General features: G+C 39.7%; 1 protein-coding gene across 1 annotated transcript in view; it reads left to right on the forward strand.

Moving 5' to 3' along the window:
• Window positions 1-21,148, forward strand: part of dock2 (dedicator of cytokinesis 2) — a 97,441-nt gene that overhangs the window by 14,246 nt on the left and 62,047 nt on the right. Inside the window, 6 exon segments of the mRNA XM_030739738.1 lie at window positions 52-141; window positions 417-517; window positions 2,891-3,025; window positions 7,436-7,544; window positions 8,052-8,122; window positions 10,130-10,236. Coding sequence (XP_030595598.1) covers window positions 52-141; window positions 417-517; window positions 2,891-3,025; window positions 7,436-7,544; window positions 8,052-8,122; window positions 10,130-10,236 — 613 coding nt within the window.

Below are 21,148 nucleotides of genomic sequence, written 5' to 3' on the forward strand. Positions count from 1 at the left end.
CTTGTGTGTACTTTGACTGGCCCTTATTTTTTTCTGTATGCATGTGTGCAGTTTCTGCAGGACACTCTGGATGCCTTGTTCAATATTATGATGGAACACTCTCAGACAGATGATTATGACATCCTTGTGTTCGATGCCTTGGTGAGTGTGTGGCGTTGGTGCATTTACTGAAGTAAAATTTTTGAGTCTTTGCGCGACTTTGCATATGTGCCTTGTCAACACATGCAGCTGATATCTTGACAGGCCATCTCTCTGCACGTCGAGTCTGACATCTTTGTATTTACCTGTCCATCTTTTCCAAAATAAATGCGACTGTCAGATGATCATGCAAAAATTCTCATTCGCCTTTTGAATGTTTTACCGCTATGTAAACATTTAACAAACTCTGTCTCTCTTCTCTTACTTTTCTCTGGCAGATATACATCATTGGTCTCATCGCTGACAGAAAATTCCAGCACTTCAACACAGTGCTGGAGGCCTACATCAAGCAACATTTCAGTGCTACACTGGCTTATAAGTAGGTTATTTCCATTATCAGAAGCCTCTTACTGTCATGTCATTCCTGAAGGAGTAAGGTGCCGTTTTCAATAAAACATTCCATTAGCAGAAGGATTTTGTATATAAACTGGATGGTGATTAATAAATTCACTCTTGAGTAGTCAGATCACTGGTCTCAGCAGCTCACAGTAACACATGACAAGAGCTCAACAAATAGGGACTGATTTCTCCAGGAAATGTAGGCTTTTGTCTGCAGGGTGCTCAGTGACAGGATGCAGCCAGAGGCCGATGGTGTGGGTTTTTGTTTGCTTGTATAATGGCAATAGAAATAAATAATGAAACATGCTGATGAAACGCTTTATGTAATCACATTAATCTGAGGTAAATGAGTTTATATTTCACATAATCACTGCAAAATGTCACGCATTTAAGAATAAAATAGGAAATGCCACTCAGCCTCAAAAGATGCTGTAAAGGAGGCAGTGATATCACATTCCAGCATGTTCCACATGGCCGGTAAAATATCACATTATAATGACCTAACCTGATACATGTTGTACTGATTAAGTTTATTTTGCAGCAGGTAAACACAAGTACTACACACTAATTTATAGATCACAATAGACTGTTTACCAGTATTTCTACTTCAGACAAAAGAAAATGTGTTTTACAGTGATTAAATGCTTAGAAGGGGATACAGTCACGTGGTTTATTTGTATTTTAAGTGTTATTTCATCATCTGCTCCATGTTTTGCTGTTGTTGATAAAAAGGGTGGAGGTTGAATTTGTGAGGGGAGGAGCCAGACTAAAAGCGATTCAAAAAGAGAAAACAAAGGGACACGGTTACTGAGCCTTTGATAGGGTTACTGGGGCCTCACCCTTACTGGGGGAGGGTTCTGGTAACTGAGTCTTAGCCCCTAAAAGCCCCCAACGGCTCTTCTGAAAGGTGGCCCTCCCATGGGCCCACCTCTCAGAGGAGCGATGGGTTCGGTCCCTTGTGGATTGGGGCGGAGGCCGTGGCGGTCCTGTCCCCACTTGACAGATCTGGCTAAAGGGACATGGAATGTTACCTATCTGGTGAGGAAGAAGCCCAAGTTAGTCCGTGCAGTCAAAGAGTGATTTGATGTAGCCACATCACAGCTCACGGTCTGAAACCAGGTGTGGGTATACTTGTATATCCCCCTGATGCCTGTACATTGGGTTCACCCTAGTGGACGGAAGTGTTACTGTATTTACCTGCACCTCTCTCTAGATTCACTTCACTTTTATTTTAAAACACATTGTTTACAGTACCAAAGCATCAGCTCTAAAATTATCAACATGTCTAAAGATATCTCTGACTTCTTTTCATGCTGCATTTTTTCTCACTTCCTCCCACTGCTCCACCTTTTAGCATTCTCTGCCCAATTATCCTCACAACTCTTCTCCTCCTCCTCACTGCTTTGCTCTTTTTTCCACTCCATCATTTCATATGTGCCTCCATCATCACTCCACTCCACCCCTCCCCAGTTAGTGTGTTGGTATTCACCCTCTTTAAGAGGGTCACTGCAGCTTATCACTTGTCAGCCTAGAGGCTATTATGTAAAACTCTCTAACTTGCTCTCACCACATTTTAAACTGCTCTCAGAAAGAATAAATCCTTCTGTACTTGCCTTCAAGCTATTGCACCAAAACAGAACTAGGGATGACTGAATAGTAATTACTTTGGAAATATTTTCAAGCCCACCGTGATTTCAGTGAGGCCAGATTGGAGTTAAGTTTTTAAAGGACTTTTTATTGCTTAAGAGGATTGTATAGTTTTAAAGTGGTAGTTTTTAGTGACTGATCCCCTATTGCCATTTCATGGAAATAGAGCCATTACAAAGCCAAAAGGCTATATATGTACTGTATAAATTTGCTAGTATTGTATTGTATTGAGACAGAGCGAGGTTGAACAGGAAGATTCTGGTAGGTTGTAAACTTAGACTGAACTCTGTGCTACCCAAACCTCTCTCCAACTGCGTTGGCACAGCGGAATATTTATGTGTGTGTCTAAAGACGCCTGCAGGGTGTGCATGTGTTGGAGAATGATTTCTTCACCATGCATCTGAGGGCAAATAAAAATGTCTGTGAGGTGTGTGAAAGGTACATCTGTTGAGGTGTGAAATACTATTTTGCTATTTCTCCACAGCCACCTCTCTGACACTTTTTTTTTTCTCTCTGGTTCTTTTGCTCTCACTCTGTTGCACTCCGTCTTTCTGCTCTATGGAAGTGAAAAATGGAGTTGGTGATTAACTTTCCAACCTGTGGAACATCAGAAAAGGAATAACAATTCTGTCTGAATGATTTTGATTGTCTCCTTTTCCCCATCCTACACCTCCTTCCTGATTTTTTTCATATCTTTCCTTCCCAGAAAGCTGATGTCGGTGTTGAAGAGGTATCTGGATGTGTCCAGTCGAGGAGAACAGTGTGAGCCCATACTCCGAACCCTCAAAGCCCTCGAGTATATCTTCAAGTTTATCGTTCGTTCACGCATGCTCTACTCCCAGTGAGTGCCTTTTTTCCCCATAAGTTTGTTTATGGATCCACAACAATGCAAATAGAGATTCTTGAACACACAGAGAACCCAGTGACTCTACATTGCCAAAGTAATTGTTTTTGACAGCTCTGTGAGAAGGGCCTGCTGATTACAGCACTAATGTTGCTAATAGGCATTGATGATGAAGTGCAGCAACCAAATGATCTAGCTAATGTCAGGGCAGGACTGCTGAATGGGCATCCAACATGGCCAGACAAAGTTCCAGCAAGAGAGACACCCACTGTGCTGAGCCCAGGGCTACACTGTATGATGAGTGTAAACACCATTTATAAGCAGTGAAAAAGCTGTTGCTGACGGATCAGAAAGAGGATCCAGATGAACCATGTGCAGAATTCAGTATTATTTTTGTAGAAATTAGTATTTGGGGGATGCGTGTGTGTGTGTGTGTGTGTGTGTGTGTGTGTGTGTGTGTGTGTGTGTGTGTGTGTGTGTGTGCCATGTGGTCAATGAAGCTCTGCCTTTTTAATCTTTTAAAGGGCATCAGGGGCTTTTTTGTTTGTTTTATTTGATCAGAAACCAAAAATGGGAAGAGACAAATAAATTTGGGTAATAAATTGATTTTACCGACTTGACTCGGCCAGTTTTTAAGGTCAAATTTTGTTTGTTCCAGCATTCTCATGAAATTATATTGGTATACCTTACCCTGTTCACTTCTGATCAGGTTTTTAGAAGATCGTTCTAGAGGAGATGTGACAGCGTTATCCTGGAGATTAAACATGAGAATTGTAACTTTATTAAAGTCGCAGTGGCTGCCAGTAGCTTTGCTATAATTTAGAGTATAGCAATAATAGCATAGACTGGCTTCAAATCACATCTTGAGGCCTGGAGCATTTTGGCCACTGTCATCTTGGTGTCTTGAAATCAGATGTCAAAAGCAAGAGGTTGATGTCACTGAGTGACCAAGGGACACTGCATGCTCATACAGCAGCAGATTATCAGTGTCAATGCAGTCTCATAAAGTGTTCTAATGGGGAATATAATTTACAAAATGAAACATACTGTAATCAGTAAGTAATGAAACTAGTAACTGAGACTACTCGACTACTCCAATATTAAGATTATATCAAAGGGCAACATCCAGTGGCTCTGAATGATAGAATAGGAAAATGTCACATTTGTCATTTTATTAGTTCTGATTTTTCTGCAAGTCGGTCTTTTTCTGCTTGTCTTTGTGTTTACGTATGTGCATGTGTTACACAGGCAAAGACGTTTAAAGATCCTTCCAAATATATGCTTTTGTGTGTGCATGGCATTATCTCATCACTGATCCTGGACTGACTGAGCTTCAGTCACCTGCATCCCCTGGGTGTTTCCAAAGTGATAAGCCTCATGCTCCTTCTTGGTTTCTAACTCTTATTTTCTGTCTCTTGTCTCCCAAAGACCTGCTGCTGACAGTTTCAGCTTCTCTCTGCATCTAAAGTTTTAGCATCAGATTTCTCCTCTGCTATAAGGCCTTGTCACGCCAAGAGAAAATCAGGTATTCAGGGGAGTCACCGTGCTGTAGATGCATCTGTAAGGCTTCATCAGCGTCACCATGAAGACTAGCAGTCATTAATAGTTAAATAGGTGGCATTGAAGATTTATTAGGTTGTCAAACCAGCTTCGTGTTCATGCAATATCTGTTAGGAATGTGTAATGTGTACTTCAGAAATATGTAAGGCAAGCAATTCTATATTTCGATTCTTCCTTCGGCTTCTTTTTGTCCTTCATGCTCTGTAGCTTCAATTCTCTGGTGTCTACTTAATCAGTATCTATTTTCTTCCTTTCCTGTGAACACCTGCTATGTTTTTTGTGTTGTCCTCCTCTTTAATATGTTAATGCCAAGTAAACTAAATGAATCTCATCACATAAAGAAGGATGTTTTCTAATATGAGAACCTATTCTCGTTGATGTGATAAAAATGATCATTAGATTATCATATTATAATGAGATCTTATAATTATGCAATCTCTTCTGGCTATCACAACAGATCTGTTTCACAGCAGCCCTTTTTATATTAAAAAGAAGGTAAATACAGGTGCTACTAATCACATTAATTAAGGCTTTTGATGTCATTAGTAACACCCGTGTTAATTTAGTTGCCGTGAAACAGGTCTGTGTCTAAGCTTTTGAATTTTGTTGTCTTATCCTTACAATGACATCTGATTATTTAATGTGAAGGCGAGGGAAACTATTAGTGAAATATAGTACTTTAACAGCAAAAGAATAACGACAGTAAAAATAGGTCATAACTAAAATTCAGGTCACATTGATGCACATATCGCATCGAGCGTTACAGACCAAACAATAATCTGAGGATTTTTCACTCTTATACTCATTGCTGATGCATCTTAGAGGTTTTGGTTATTCTCATTTCATTCAAAATATCTCCTTAATTTGCAGCATTGAGCATTTTTATTGATTCCAGGGGAGGCGACTAAAATTATGAATCAAAACAGGGAAACTTTTATGACTGGAAATTTATAAGTCATGTTTACCTTGTCTTGCCTTGTTGAGATTTTTTTACTACATGCAGCTGAATTGTTGTTCAGCCCCTCCTTTAATCAGACCTTTTCTGTGCCTCTCAGTATACATTTCCTAAGCAAATGAAGTTAAAGTTAAGAGTAAAGTGATTATCTACTGTGCAAAATACAGGAGACGTGTACATTTGTGGTGTGAGCATACCAGCACTAACACATCAACTGTAGATAACACCCACGCACGCCCAGGTGCACGCCCACACGCACACACACAAACACGCACAGACAGGGACGGTGGATTAGCGGGACAATGCGTGTGTAATCATAACTGTACTCTGCAAAGAGCCCAGTGATAATACCTCTGTGTGTTACTGCCTAATCCCTCCCTCCACATGCTGAATTTGCTGTGTGCCACATGCTAATCCTTCCCCCCAGCACTCATAGCTTCCATTGTAATTAAAAACTGCACAGTGCAACTGAATCGCTCAGACACAGCGAGGAGAAGGGGGAAGGAAATGGGTGGAGAGATGGATGGCAGTAAAGTTTGCTAATACGAGGGGGTGTTGTGGACCTGAAGAGATGTTAGAAGCAATGTAGCCAACCAACCATTTTTTTTGTTGGAGGATGCTGTAGTCACAGCAGTCAGTGCTTATCAGTGTTCAGTTTCAAAAAACTGGCTGCACTTTGTTCATATAATGCTGTACTAGTTTTCTGCATTACTATAATTGAACATAGGGCATTAAATAAAAGATGCTGCTTCACTGTGTAATTACTTAGGCAGGTTTGCACTGGGTTTTACAGCTTCATATGTTAAACACACTATTGACTTAGGGTTTAAAGTGCACTCGTGTTATAGAAAGAAGACACGAGGAACTGCAGCCAATTTAGCTGATGCCTCATTTCCATAAAAACACAAGAATTAAGATGCAATTTCACTCTGTCCTGAATTACTTTGATTTAATTTAGAGAATGGCAGCACCGGAATGGTGACGATAAACCTTTCATTACCTGCCTGGAATCGATTTAAACTGTGAAGAAAAACACCTGGTTGTTTTTAGAAGAGCCAGGAAGTAAAACCTCTCAGTGGTATAAAATTGGCTACTTAAGGATTAAGTTTGCTGTGGAGTTGCAATAAGAGTAGAATTCTGAGAAAAAGTGAGACTTTTTTTTTTTTATCTTACCAAATCCTTTTGGACAAATTCTAATTTATTTGGCACAGGAGGTAGAGCTGATCGTCTACTAATTGAAAGGTCAGTTGTTCAATCCCTAGTTCCACCATTTTTCATGTTTAAGTATACTTGGGCAAGATTCTGAACCCTGATTTGCTCCAAAATGTGCTTTGAGTGCTCATTTAGAGTAGAAAAGTGCTACATTATGTCCATTTACATTATGTAGCACTTCCCTGTTCTATATGAATGCTCAAAACAGTTCAAGTACAACACGCGTTATTTTACAGAGGACAACATTTTTGTCTGAAATGTCTGTGGCAATTGTCTTTATGAGGTGCTACACATGACCTGATCTCTTGTGACCTTAATGCAAGGCTTCTAGAAGTACATGCTTCAGCTGCTTATGCATGGGGTTAACAAGAGTTTACAAGAAAAAAGGAATCACACAAAATATATTGTGAATTAAACCCTGAAATAACTATTCATCAATCTCTGTTTATCTAATTAATTAATTCAAATTGGAATGCCAAACTTATGTAATTATAAATGAGTCCCTTTTTGTCCCTTTTCCCTTTTCCTCCCTTTCCCACACTCAATGATTATTTACTATACCTGTTTTTGTCATTTTAATCAGTAGTGTTTTCTTTTATTCCCTGTTTCCTGTTCATATTCCTTCATAATTTCTGGCACGGTCTCCTGTCTTCTCTTTCTGCGTTCTTCCACCCTTCTAGGCTGTATGAGGGGAAGGAGCAGGAAGAGTTTGAGGAGTCGCTGAGGAGGCTTTTTGAGTCAATCAACAATCTGATGAGAACAGACTACACCACCACACTGCTGCTCAGGGTAATCACGTATACTCACTCTGCTCCACACTTCACAACCTAGTACACCTCATTAAATTGCTTTTATATCTCATCTCTATCCTATCCCTTTTTTTTGCTTCTTCTGTTTTTCTAGATTTCCTGTCTACGTCTCACCTTCTCCTCATGTTCCCACTTCTCAAATGTGATCTCTAAGTCTGTTTCTGACTGCATCAGTATTCTTTTGCTTAATGTCTTCCTCTTATTCTCTGTACCTACACATACACAGACATACAAACAGACGCCGTCAGAAAAAGTTAGTTCGAAAGACAAGAGCCCAGTGAAAAATACCCCTTTTTACACATGAGGAGAATACCTGTTTGAAGGCAAAGTCACCTTGCACAGGATTTCAAGACAGTAATTTAACAGTGTTTACTTGTTGCGTGGTGTGTGTGTGTGTGTGTGTGTGTGTGTGTGTGTGTGTGTGTGTGTGTGTGTGTGTGTGTGTGTGTGTGTGTGTGTGTGTGTGTGTGTGTGTGTGTGTCATCAGGTTGCTGCTCTGAAGTACCTGCCAACTGTCCTGCAAGATGTGGAGAAAGTATTTGATGCCAAGCTCCTCAGGTAAGCTTATCCTTAAACACACAAACATACAGACATACACATACAGCACCTTATCTTTGGTCTTATTCAGGCACACCAACAGAGAAGATATATGAGAGTTTTCGTCCCAAGTTTTCCACTTGGCTTTATTCAGTGACCCTTATTCTTCTATTTCCCCCCATATTCCATTCTGGTTAAACCTTTCCTCCTTTATCAGGTGATAAAAATCCCATCAAACTGACATAGACACAAGGACAAACACTCAAACACACTCTGCTTCTCCTCTACGTGCCCCTGAGTGAAATGACAATTTTACCAGGACCATCAAACAAAAGCCATTTGAACCCCTTCTCTTTTATTCTCAGAATCCTGAAGAACAAAATGGCCTTAGAATGGCTGGTATAACCTTTCCTTGACCCAAATAAAATATACAATTGACTGTTGAGCCCCAGAAAAGGCATCAGTGTACATATTTCACCAGTTGGTAGAATTCTTTTTTCCAACCACCTTTAGCGTTCCCACAACCAAACATATCCATGGCCTTGGAATGACCTTATCACTTAAATGAAACAAGATGTTAATTGATGTTTGATTGACTTGCCACATGAAATTTTTAAACCTTCCCATCCTCATAAATTCTCTTTTCACCTTTCTGTGACCTGTGAGGTTTTGTGTGTCCATGCGTGAGTTTGTGGACTCTCTGCATCTGCCACTTCAGTCCCTCTAGTGGCTTGATGTCAACACAGTGTCACAGAGGTGCTACCTTAAAACACCTGCCTCACACACATAGCCGAGTGTTGCGGGGGAGAGTTAAAAGTCAGGGCATATATTATCATAGTCTATCTTCTGCTATTCATTTCCTGTTTTTCCCCTCACTACCAAACCCGTTCACTCGCCCTTTATTTTCTGTCTTCCACACTTCTTAACACACACATCCACAAACATATCGCAGCCATCTGAACTTGAAAGTAAAGTCCCCTTTGCATTCTTGATCAGGATCGCCTGGAGCAGAGTTTCCACAAGCAAGCTGTGTGAATTACAATTACTCTGCTTGAGGTGGACATCAAAGCTTTGTCTCATGTCCTGTATACTTACATTTCTACACCTTGTAAACTCACCTGCAGTGTGATCTGTGCAGTGATACTAGTGAAGCCATTGTATGCTAAGGATGTGTTGTTTTTTTTCACTCTGGGTATCTGTAGCATATCCACAGAGTATATCGTGACATTTTGGAATTTAATTAGATTCAGCCCAGATGATTAGTGGGGTAGATAAGTATTCACTGATCCTCTGTACCCAAGCCTGTCCGTGTGCCAGCTTGGGGACATCAAAAGTAACACGGATCTTTTTGTTGTGTTTTGGTTTGGGAGCAGAAGGTTTGCATCTTCTTCTTTTATGCCATTATTGAAATGCCTGTGTGGCATAATTCAAGGAGACAGAGACAAAGTGAGATACAGACAAAACACTGAGACCAAGGGTTTGCCATGTTCTGAGCATTCAATCTTTCTAAGTGGCATCAGGGCTTGCAACCAGCCCATTTAATTATTCTAAAATTGAATTTTGGGCAGAGGATAAGTCAAATCCATGTCTTCATTAAGATGTGTGCAGACTCTGGCTCATTTGTTTTCCATGCAGCATACAGTGGTCTTCCCTGCTGCTTCTAGTGCAGGGGTCTCAAACTCCTGGCCCGCAGGCTGCTTTCAGCCCCGCCCCTACTTCATTTTGCTTGTCCCTCCCATTAAGAGGGACAAGTGAAATGTCAAAAAAGTAACTTAAAGGGCCAAATTGTGTTATATTTTTGACATCAATTTGCAGGCCAGAAGTAGGGGGGGGGGGGGGGGTTGAGACCCCTGTTCTAGTGGTTTTGTATCTTAAAGGTGAGGCGCGTAAACCAGGGATGGTTTTGCTTTTGATCTGTTAATTAGTTACATCTTGTGAATAAGCAATGCTTATGTGTATTTTTAGTGAAAATTGGAAAATGTGTAAAAAAGAAATCCTGAACCCCTCCCCATTACTTTCTCTCTCCAGTCAGTTGCTGCATGACTTTTACTCCTGCATTCCTCCTGAGAAACTCCAGAAACAGAAGGTGGCCTCTATGACTGAAATTGTCAGCAGCCAGCTCTTCCAGAAACAAGGTGCACCATTTTTTTTCCATAAACAGTTTTGAGCACTAACAAACCGCAGACTTCATGCCGGGTAAAGAACGAATCACAGATGTGTGCAGTATCAAACAACTTTCAAAATCCTATAAAACATTAGTTGCTTCTCACTTAAAGGTAGTGATCAAATTAAAAGGGCTATTATACAGTAAGTAATTCTAGCTCTGCAACAGCACTAGGCAGACAACTCCTTCTACTGTACTTTATGACCAGCGAGGGTGCTCTTTGCTCCAAAGGTTTTATCGTGGTATTACAGAAAGGGTAATGTTCCATTTCCTGTGGGACAATCCAGTAAAGCACTTAGGATAAAAGCATTAGCCACATGGGTAAAGAACATAATGGTTTTGTGAGCATTTAAGACACATATTCAGATGAAGTTGGTTTTTATTTACATCAAACTGACAGTCTTATGAATTTGTTTGTTTTTTTTTAAATGAAAGAATGAAAGAATAAGCCTAACTTAAAATCATCAACTGCCTGAGCTAGGATTTGTTTTTGTGTTTAGGTTGTCAAGTAAACTTCTCCATGTGGCCTATTTTCTTTGGAGATCAAGGAAACTACATAGATATTTGATGTTGATATTATAACGTGTAATTTTAGTCCTGCTAAGCTCACCTACACTAACATTGCAATCAGCGCAATGGACCCCAGTCAGATACCATCTTATTATAATCAGCACAAGTGGCACCGATTAATGTAGTTATACACTGATGGTAAAGGTCACTCTAAGTTGGTCTCGGAGAGATTAAAATATCTTGAGACCGATGTCTGATGTGAGGGGGTTTTGGTGTTGACATTCCAATGAACCTCCCACGTCCAAAAGTTGTATGCAAGCTGAAGTAAGTAGTGTGTTCACACCTCAGCAGGTATTGGTTGTGAACAGAAAGAAGAATGAGTCCTAGACATATTAATGTCATGGGCGATGACAGCTGTCTTCTCAAGGAAAAGTAATATTGTGTGTTTGTAGCTGATACAACAGGAAGTCCTTGCAGAACTCTGTAGTTTCGCTGTTATTAATGTGTCACTTTTCACCCAATGTCTGCTCTATTTGTAAATGATTTTCACAGATTTTAAATAGTTACCAGGGACCCATCATTTTATCTGTATTGCACCTTTAAAGTGCACCACACATCAGTGATCGCACACTGTGCACCAGCCTCAGCCAACCCCCTGCCTCAGCCCTATTATGTCTGTCTAATTTGCTTGTAGTGGGCTGATAAGTGGTAAATTCCCCTACAGAAGTCCGGTCGATGATGGATAGAGTCATCTTATGTTGTCCTGCTGTATAATGCAGCTTCAATGAATGGGTCCATAATCAGACCTCTGCAGTAAAAACTGATTAATTGGGGCTAGACAGTTAGTGAATGGTAGACTGGTTTTGGTTTGAAACTGATATCAGTCTTAGTGACACTGAGAAAAGGTAGATGCCAGGCAGGGAAAGACGGATTCAGTCACATCACAAACATTTTTCCCTGTGTGCTCAGAAGCATTCTTATGCACAACCTGTAAATATATTTGTATGCATTGTTTTCAGAGTAGCTGAGTCTATGTCTGAGTGTGAATGTGTTTGGGAATCTGTGTTTGTGCAGCGGTGTATGCTAAGTGGTTGTGCGGACTGCTTTGAATGTTGTTTTTGAATAGTCCGTTGCTGTCAGTCGAGTCGGTATTCAGTCGAGGATATGGTTCTTTGGTATTGATCCTGGCTTAGATGATTGATTCTCCAGGGGGTGACGTGACAGGTTTGGCCCTCTGGCTTGCTGTCAACATGCTCAGTCACACAAGCGATCAAAGTGAAAGCAGAGGCAGTGTAGGGGGATGATGTGGAGGAAAACAGAAAGTGCGATAAAGAGGAAAAAGAGCAAAGTTTATGGGGGCATCATGCCAAAATTCTACATATCAATTGTGCCAAACAAAGTTCTCTAAGTACTGCCATTTTTTTAGATTGCAAATGTCTGTTTAGCTGGAAGTGACTAAGATGGATTCAGGCAGAGGTAGTGGAGAGACTAGTGAAAAAGAGAGTGAGGAAGAGATTTTTCAAAGACCAGGACAGCAAGAGCAGCATTTAACAAAAAAGGAATGGGTGACTAGAAAGAAATAAAAGAGGGTGACATGATTAGTGCTAAAGGATGGTCAGGCAGAGAAGGATAGCTAAAGAATGGTAAAGATGGATGACAGAGGAATAGGGAAGACGCACAGGCTTGTTGAAAAAAGAGAGAGAAAAGTGCACAGGTATTGTCAAGAGAAAAAACATGGCTTTAGGAGAACATAGAAAAAAGAGTTTGTGAGAGAGAGTAACTTAACTTGCTTTGCTATTAAACAGTCCAGAAATGATTAAAGTTTAAGGCCAGCTCACAATCAATCAATCAGCAAATCTGCAAACTGTGGGTCAGCGACACCTGGTTCCCCTGCTGCCTTCTTTTCCTCCCTTCTTTGGCACGCTGCTTTTATTTATTCTGTCATTTATACATTGGTCCTTTCCATCCCGATCCCTGCCTCGCCAAATGGGACTTGACACTCAGTCTAATTGAGATATATTTTAGCATTGGGATGCTAATAAGGAGGCTTGTATGCTAGGGTGCCATTCGTCCAGGACGCTGAAATATGTAGCAGAACTGAATTATATATTTATAATAGCTAATGGCCCATGGTGTCCTATCACTACGCTGCAATGCATATTTAATAATCCCACCTGTCTGTATGACTGTCTGAGCAGACCTACCTAGCTCGCTCTCCAGGGAAAAATGTCACACCACTGACACCACTTCAGTGTAAAAATGGTTAGATGATGGAAAAGGATTGCAGGCGTGTGAGCGTCTGAATGTGACTAGAGATCAGTTCTTGTTCATGTTTGACACTTAGTGGAAATGAACAATTTTATGGTTTGTTATTATTTAAGTCTCTTTTTTTAAACTGTATATTATATCAGTATTCATTAGCCCTTATTTGGCTATAAAACAAAACAACAGAAAAATTATATATAATAATGTTCACAATGTGTGATTGTGTTCAGCTTGGTGATTTTGTGTGTCCATGTGTGCTTGACTCCTTGTATCCATGGGCAGTGTTTGAAGGGATAGGGATTTTTTTTTCTCCCACTCAGAAATACTCCTCTGATTTATTCAGCATACGCTCCTGGGATTAAGGGTCTTGGCAAGCACATAGTGTATCCACACAAACACACACACAATGCGCACATACACATGCTGGCACACATAGATAGACATGTGCATCCTGTCATATGGGTTAATCTGGTTTTGAGACAAAATTAAATTTACAAGGCGCATTATGGCTCAATTTAGTCAAATTATTATGCCATGAGGCAATCGCTGTGACAGATTGAGAGCATCAGCACTGATAAAGGAGACAAAAAAAACAAAACAAATGAGAGATCAGGGAGAGCAAAGAGCAGAGGGACAGAGGGATGAGTCTGTCATTTTGTTTGCCCACTCATTTCCCAAAGCTGGTCAAAGTCCTTTATTCAGTCCACTAACCTTCTATTTTTTCTCAGCCAAGCCTCCATTTCTCCAGCCTCTATCTGCACAGCTTGAAGCAAGATGGCAGTTATGTCATTCATCTTAGAGTGTATATTAAACAGATTAAATTGAGCCCATATATTTGAGTGTAATGGCCATGCATGATTAACACTTAGAGCTGAGTGCAAAAATAACCCATAGTGCAAAAATCAGAAAGCTGTCTGTGCTATGCAGCCTAAAAGGATACATTCTTTAATTTTAATGGATCAATCTCTACAAATGGCAGGAGTCTCATTACATAAATTGCTTGTGTTATGCTGCCATGCATTATACAGTATTGTTGGCATTGTTCACACCGATGTCTATATTTTCCCAGCTGTGATTACTTAACGGATGCATGTCAGAGCTTGATGAATATGGATGAGTGATGTACTGTACAGTTATTATTGTCAGGATTTAATCAGCACTGAGTGATCTCAGTTGTTCCTACACTCTCTGTCAATCAGCATTAGGGACAGGTCACTTTAAGCCTCAGTTATAATGATCCTGAATGTGGTTTCATACGTCTGGTTTCTAAGGATGACAAAGTTGTTTTCAGGTAGCCAAAAAGTACAACTCTTATCTTATTTAAAAGCAGTCGTGAAAAGATGGTATAAGATATATATAACAAGATTAACATGCAGGTAAGCCAGTGTTTGCATGCACACAAAAAAAAGCCTTTTTCATTCTCAAAACAGCTGTTTGAGCTTTAATTTCAAATTTCACAGGCTTAGAGCAGCTTAAGATGTGTGATTACATGTTGTTTAACAGCTGCTTGGTGGTCCATTAATCCCACATGATTCCATATGCTCTGTCCTTATATATATATATATATATATATATATATATATATTAAGATACATCAACATAAAAAACAAAACAATAACATAATAGTCATATTGCTGTCCCCCAAGGCCGTCTCAAAGTGCTGTTGTCTGTTCTGGTCCCCGAGCAACATTTCTCTTCTCTTCTCTCTCTCTTCTCTTCTCTTCTCTTCTCTTCTCTTCTCTCTCTTCTCTTCTCTTCTCTTCTCTTCTCTTCTCTTCTCTTCTCTTCTCTTCTCTTCTCTTCTCGTCTCTTCTCTTCTCTTCTCTTCTCTTCTCTTCTCTTCTCCTATATCATACTCTAATATATTATTTTATGCAGCGTTCCATCAAATTAGCTTTTGCTACATCACATTAAGTCTCACATCATGCTTCACTTTAAATGCAGTGTGATTATGCCTTCAAATAACCAGCGAAGACTGACGGTCAAGCCTGCAGAGAATTAGCAACGTAAACTGGATTTGTAAACTGAAGGAGTGGCAAATTTGTGGATACACGTGTGTGTCGGGGCTGCTTGACAGCAGAGGAGCCATCTACTGAGCAATTTTTGACTGTTGTTGTACAGGCTGACCCAAAATAGCTGTGGTCATTTTAGAGCCTTGGGTGATGGTTCAAAAGGTAATGGCAGTGAAGAGGTAGCTGCTGTCAGTTGGTAATTTGTGAATGAGACAAAGGGAAAAAAAGGGATGGATGACATTTAATGGAGCAAAATGAAAGGAGTTCAATCATTTTGGGAAATGCCTCTGTCTCAAGGGCTCCCTCTGCCTCATTTATATTCTGATGCTTATGTCTGTGGGATAATCTCAGTGGAAACTGAATGCATACAAGGGCAGGAGAGGGACATAGTATATGAACATTCACAATTCATTTTGTACAGATGTAAGCATGTGCTAATGTTAACTAGAGATGAGAAAAACCTGATAGAGCAGCATTGTATTGTCAGTGGAAGGGCTTCCACTGTACTGCTGACCTTCCCACTTTCTAAGGTTGCTGGAAGTGTTTAAAGCTTAATGGTCCCCCATTGAAATAGTGGGTTATTGTATGGCAACAGCGATAACTGCAGAAGTGGATGCCATTGAAGATATTATGACAAAGGATTGCAATGTTAGAGTAAATTGGATACACTATAATAATGTGCTGTAATATGAATATAGATTTACTGCTTGAGCATAAGCGCTAGCCGTGTAATTCAGTCTGAACAAATACAAAGCAGGATTTAAAAACCGAGATCAGATATAGGCTTAGCTCGATCCAGCAGCTTTGTGATGTATTACTCTCTGATTAGAGGACACTGGGAATAAATCTGGCCATCAGTCAAAGCAGTGAGGTGGTTGACCACAAGGCATTCATCTACATTGATCTGTTTTGGTTAACTTGATCAAAATGGTGTAGCAACTAATGCTACCAAGAGTGTAATTGGTCAGTCAATTTAATAGTCAAATCGAAAGTGGAGAAGAGGAGAAAGGCAGAGTTGAGTGGTGGCAATTAGTCGGTGACTCATAGAGGGTGACTAAGACAGGTGGAAAGAAAGAGAAAGATAAAGCACTCTATTTGAAATAGAGGGAAAAAATAAATAAAAGCAGCAACTAGAAACAGCATTCAGTGGAGTAGCTGAACAGTATAAAAGTATCTAGTACATGTCATCCTTGTTTTAGTGGTAAACATGGCAAAAAAAATGCCAGTATCTTTTTGGACTAATGAGCAAATATCAACACATATGTGGTGTTATATATCTTTTTTTTTTTTGTTGTTGTTATGGTAAGATTTTTTTATGTGTATGTTCTGTATACCTGGAGAAAAATGTGAAAAATAGTCATTATATTCAAGAAAACAGCCTTTACTGAGAGATTGTGTAGTTTTGCTGACAGCATTTTTTCTGGGCCAGTTTATATCAGCCTCATGGCAGAAATCGCAGTAAAAAAAAAAATGTAGTTGCAGGTATCGTCACCATTGTACATCACCATCACTCACTACTGCGCTCTATCATCTGTAACTTATTGGCCTGTAATTTTGGGAGAGCACTCATTCACACAGACAAGAAAATGTTATGCACCTCTCTCTTTTTTTTTTTTTTTTTTTTTTTTATTCTGTCCTACTAAACCATTTTAAGACAGCTTTTTTTAAAAGCTTTTTTAAATCATGCACGCCAGATATATTTTACTACCACAGCGTTTTGAGCCAGTAATTAAAAATGGCGAAGTGTGGACAGACAGGCGCAGCCTAAATACGCTCAGAGAAAATGTACGGCTGTAAATTCAAAACGGGGTTTAAAGATGGAGCAAAGAAAAAGTGATGAAGGGGGGTGGAATACAAATGAAGGGTGGAGGGAGAGTGGATGAGAGGAAACACCCATAGTGACATGAGAGAGACATTTAGTCATCACCAAGCGAGAAGACAGTTGGCCGTGTCCCAGCCCTCTATCAGCTCCGAAGATTTACTTGTCGTTGGGCCTCCAAACCTCATTATCGTCTTTTCTATCACTCTATCTTCCTGAAAGCACACCACAACAACCAGGGGAGGGAAGAAAAAGGGATCGAGAGAAGGAGAAGGGAAACTCTGATTTACATGCCTCTTGGAAACTTATATGGCATCTCATTATCATGTGCGATAGTTTATTGTGTTTGAGTGTCAAATGAGAAAAATGGAAAAGAGAAGGGATGAGCTGGCTGCTGAGCCATCAAAGCTGCTTTCTACATGGTGGCATGCCAGCACTGGTGCTTGTATGCTCTCACAAACTTGGTAATCCAAACACATAACCACCCTTTCACGCAGGCACAAAGACATTCAAGCACTTACACATCAAATAGTGGTGAAGGACCAAATCATACATAGAAAGGACAATTCACACTTGGGCACACAGGCGTCCATTGGTATTAATAATCAAAGCCTGAGATTACAGCTAGAATAATAGAAATTTTGAATTGAATATAGATGAGTACTTGAAGCTGTGCTGGTGTGTGCTCTGAATATGTTGTGTGTGGTGCTGCAGCACCTGTGTGTGCTGTGTGTGTAGGTGCAAACACACAAATTTTAGTGAAAGCTAGAAAAGGTTAAAATTCGTCTCCATGTGTGCCGCAAGACCTTGATTTCCATTTGTTTGTCAGTTGGTGACACGCTCTACCACAGCATGGTTGAACTGATTTATTGCATTGTTGCACTGTAGGCTACAACCTACAACATGCAACTAAATCATTCAGGAAATTGGAATGTGGACGCTAGAAAAGGTTAAAATTCATCTCCATGTTTGCCGAAAGACCTGATTTCCATTTGTTTGTCAGTACCTGTTGGCGAGGCTCTCTTCCACAGCATGGCTGAATTGATTTATTGCATTGTTGCACTGTAGGCTACAATATGCAACAAAATCATATAGGAAACTGGAATGCAAAAAAAAAAACCCAAAACAAATAAAGTGTCTGTGTGAAAGTGCATGCGCTGTTGCATTTACAAATATTAGTTTTAGTCATTTTAATCATGCTGCGATCGTATGAATTCTATTTTGTCTCTGTTTTTCTGTTGCCTTCTTTTTTTGCTCACTCCTAACTCTCCTCTTATCTCTATACCTCTCACCCTTAGTCAAGCCTCTCGGGCAGCATCTCTGTTTAGGCTTCTTCATTCCAAAGCAGCTGCTAGCAGGCCCCTGCAAAAATAGCTTAAGGTTATAGGATTAGGTGTTGGACTGCCAATCCTAGCAAAGGATGTGGAATAGCCCAAAAGCAAATTCTGTCTGAAAGACCCCAGCCAGACAATAATACACGTGAAAGCTTTAGGCAATGAAAATAAAGTGGAATTCTTTTGTAAATAGTGTCCTAAATAGGTTGTAATATCTTGTATTTATGCATTTTTTACTTACTTCCACCAGTTGCACATTTTCAAGGTACTTAGCAGGTAGTTGAAGTCTTTTAGAAAACTTGCCGCAGTTCTTCTGTGGACTTAAGATGTCTTACATGCTTTTGTATTGTGTAATCCAAGATTGATGTTGCTGAGATAAACATACCATCTGTTAAACAGAGCTCATTGTCCTTCTTGTGTTTGCGGACAGTTCTCATCAGCTCTGGCTACGTTTGGGGTTGTCATGCTGCCAAATTAATTAATTTACTCTAATAACAATAAAGAGAAGAAAAATCACAATGAAAGACAAAAGACAGAAATGAAGAAGTCATAGATTGCATTACATAAGGAAGGACCAGTGAACAGAATAAATGAAAAATGTCAGACACACACACACACACACAAAGGGAATCATAGCTGGAGGACTGAGGAGATTATATGCAGGTGAAAGCAGCTGATTGTATGATGAAGCTACTACATATGCAGAGTAAATATGCTTTTTAAGACATGGAAAATCTAGTAGTTATGCTGATGCATAATTTGATTTTGTCATTGAGCAACACTGATAATGAAAGTTTCTCCATCTCAAATAATGGCAGGTTTGTATAAATATTAAAGCTATTTACTCCGTATGAAAATACTCTTAAGTTTTTTTTGGCTCAGCCAAGAAATGCAATGCTCTAAAAAATGTCAGGTAGCTTAAATAAGACTAAGAAGAAAGACAGGAATGTTCCAAGATGTTTGATTGCACCACTGATGCGATCCTCATTAGTGTAAAAGGAGGGTTTTTTAGATACAAAGACCCACTTTTTCCTCCAGGGTCAGAGTGTAAGGTCAACAACTCAGAGAAAGTGTCTTTTAACAGTAAATAGCCATTATTTTAAATGCCCCCTTAACGAATGGCCTAGACCTGGAGCTGCACCCCATTGTAGGCCCCGAAGACCACAGTGCAGTTTAAAGAAGTCTCTGAGAGAGCTGCCATTCAGACAGAGGCAGCAGATATTAACATTCCTGATGTTATTCCAGGCCAACCAAGGTAAAAAGAAAATACCTGCAAAGTTAAAGGCACTCTTCTGCATCGGTGATTGAAGACTATCAGCCACAGAGTCTGAAGGACCATAACTAAGGCAACGTGTTCTTCATTTTTATGCTCGTATTAAAATGTTCTATACGTGATTTGAAAGGAAAGTAAAATCAGAACAGACAATTGTCACTCACAGGTCTGTCAAAGGATGCCAGAGAAGAGCAAGCTCTCAGAGTACTTGTAATTATTAGGTTTATGAATTTTAAGATGGGGCATAGCTGCTGACTGAAATGGCTCGGCACATACAAGGTCAGCATAGGTTTTGCAGATTTTGCGCTTAGTATATATCCTTGGATTTGAGACTGAGGTTGTTTTTAAAACTGTTCAAACTGGTGAAAATATACACTGAGACCTAAGTCTAACCATCTGTGTCACTAACAGTGAAACTGCAGCAGTATGTAATATCTGAGAATGACTTTTATCTGACCAAACCTGCAAAAAGTTACAATTAAAAACTTAAGAAGAAGAATGACTTTCTAATTTTTGAAGCTTTTCATCCAGACTTTTTTTTTCTTCCTCTCTGTTTTCCAGATAGTATGTGCTTTTGTGTTTGCTAAAAAGTACACTGAAAATGGACTGCGCAGTGCTTTTATAGTCTTACTTGTCACTCAAAGCACTTCACACTAAAAACAACACTTACTGTACCACTTTATTTATGTCACATCCACAACATGATTAAGTTGGAATCAACAATTAACCTAGCATGCAATTGTCTGGACAGTGGAAGGAAACTGGAGCACCCAGAGAAACCCCAGGCAACCACAGGGCAAACATGCAAACTCCACGCAGAAAGGCCCCACAAAGATTTGAACCCAGAAGCTTCTTCCTGTGTAGCAGTATTAACCACAGAACCATCTTTTTTTACCTACTAGTATGAGCTTCAGTTTGTTGTTTGAACCCAAATGGCTGTGAAATATTAATATTATTTATTGTTAGTTATTTACAGTAAATGTGGCAGTCTACTCAGTGCGCACTAAGTTGCCCAATTTATTCTTCCTTCGTCCTTCACAGCATTGGGTCAGGGTTGGCTTTATACCTCACAACTTGCTGTGTTGGTTGTGTTTTCATTATGGGCCATGTCAAAGTAAAGCAAAGAAGCACACTTTGTATTACAGCTCAGGTTACACTTTCAACACCCCCATCTTCCTGCTATTTCTCTCCTGAGAAAATGTTGCACCCAAAAATATCAACAGGGTTCATAGCAGGTGGCTTTGGGGTTATTTCACCAGGGAGTAAAGTGTACAGGTCCACTGGTTTAATGTTACATCTAAGCCAGAAGGCAGATGGATTAATTCTCAAGCTAGCACACACAACATTTCTGCTATAAAACACAACTCATTGTTTTCGCTTTCTGAAAGGACAAAGATGATGAGTTTCTGCTTTGATGGATTAAACAGATTTAGTTGGGTTTCTACTAAAAATGCAATGCTCACAGAATCTAAAACACCATCCTCCACCTTTCTAAAACACAAACGCTTAGGCCACCTGATGTCATTTTTCAGACACTGAAAGAATTTTATTTAACATGCTTTATTTTTTTTTTAAATGTATGAGATCAGTTACATGGTGCTTGCCTTTCACACTTCCTTTCAAGGTTTTTCTGAACTTTCTTCAGCCACAAACGGATTGATTTGTAACTG

The sequence above is a fragment of the Archocentrus centrarchus genome, chromosome 10 (assembly GCF_007364275.1).
Source record: "Archocentrus centrarchus isolate MPI-CPG fArcCen1 chromosome 10, fArcCen1, whole genome shotgun sequence".
Lineage (NCBI taxonomy): Eukaryota > Metazoa > Chordata > Actinopteri > Cichliformes > Cichlidae > Archocentrus > Archocentrus centrarchus.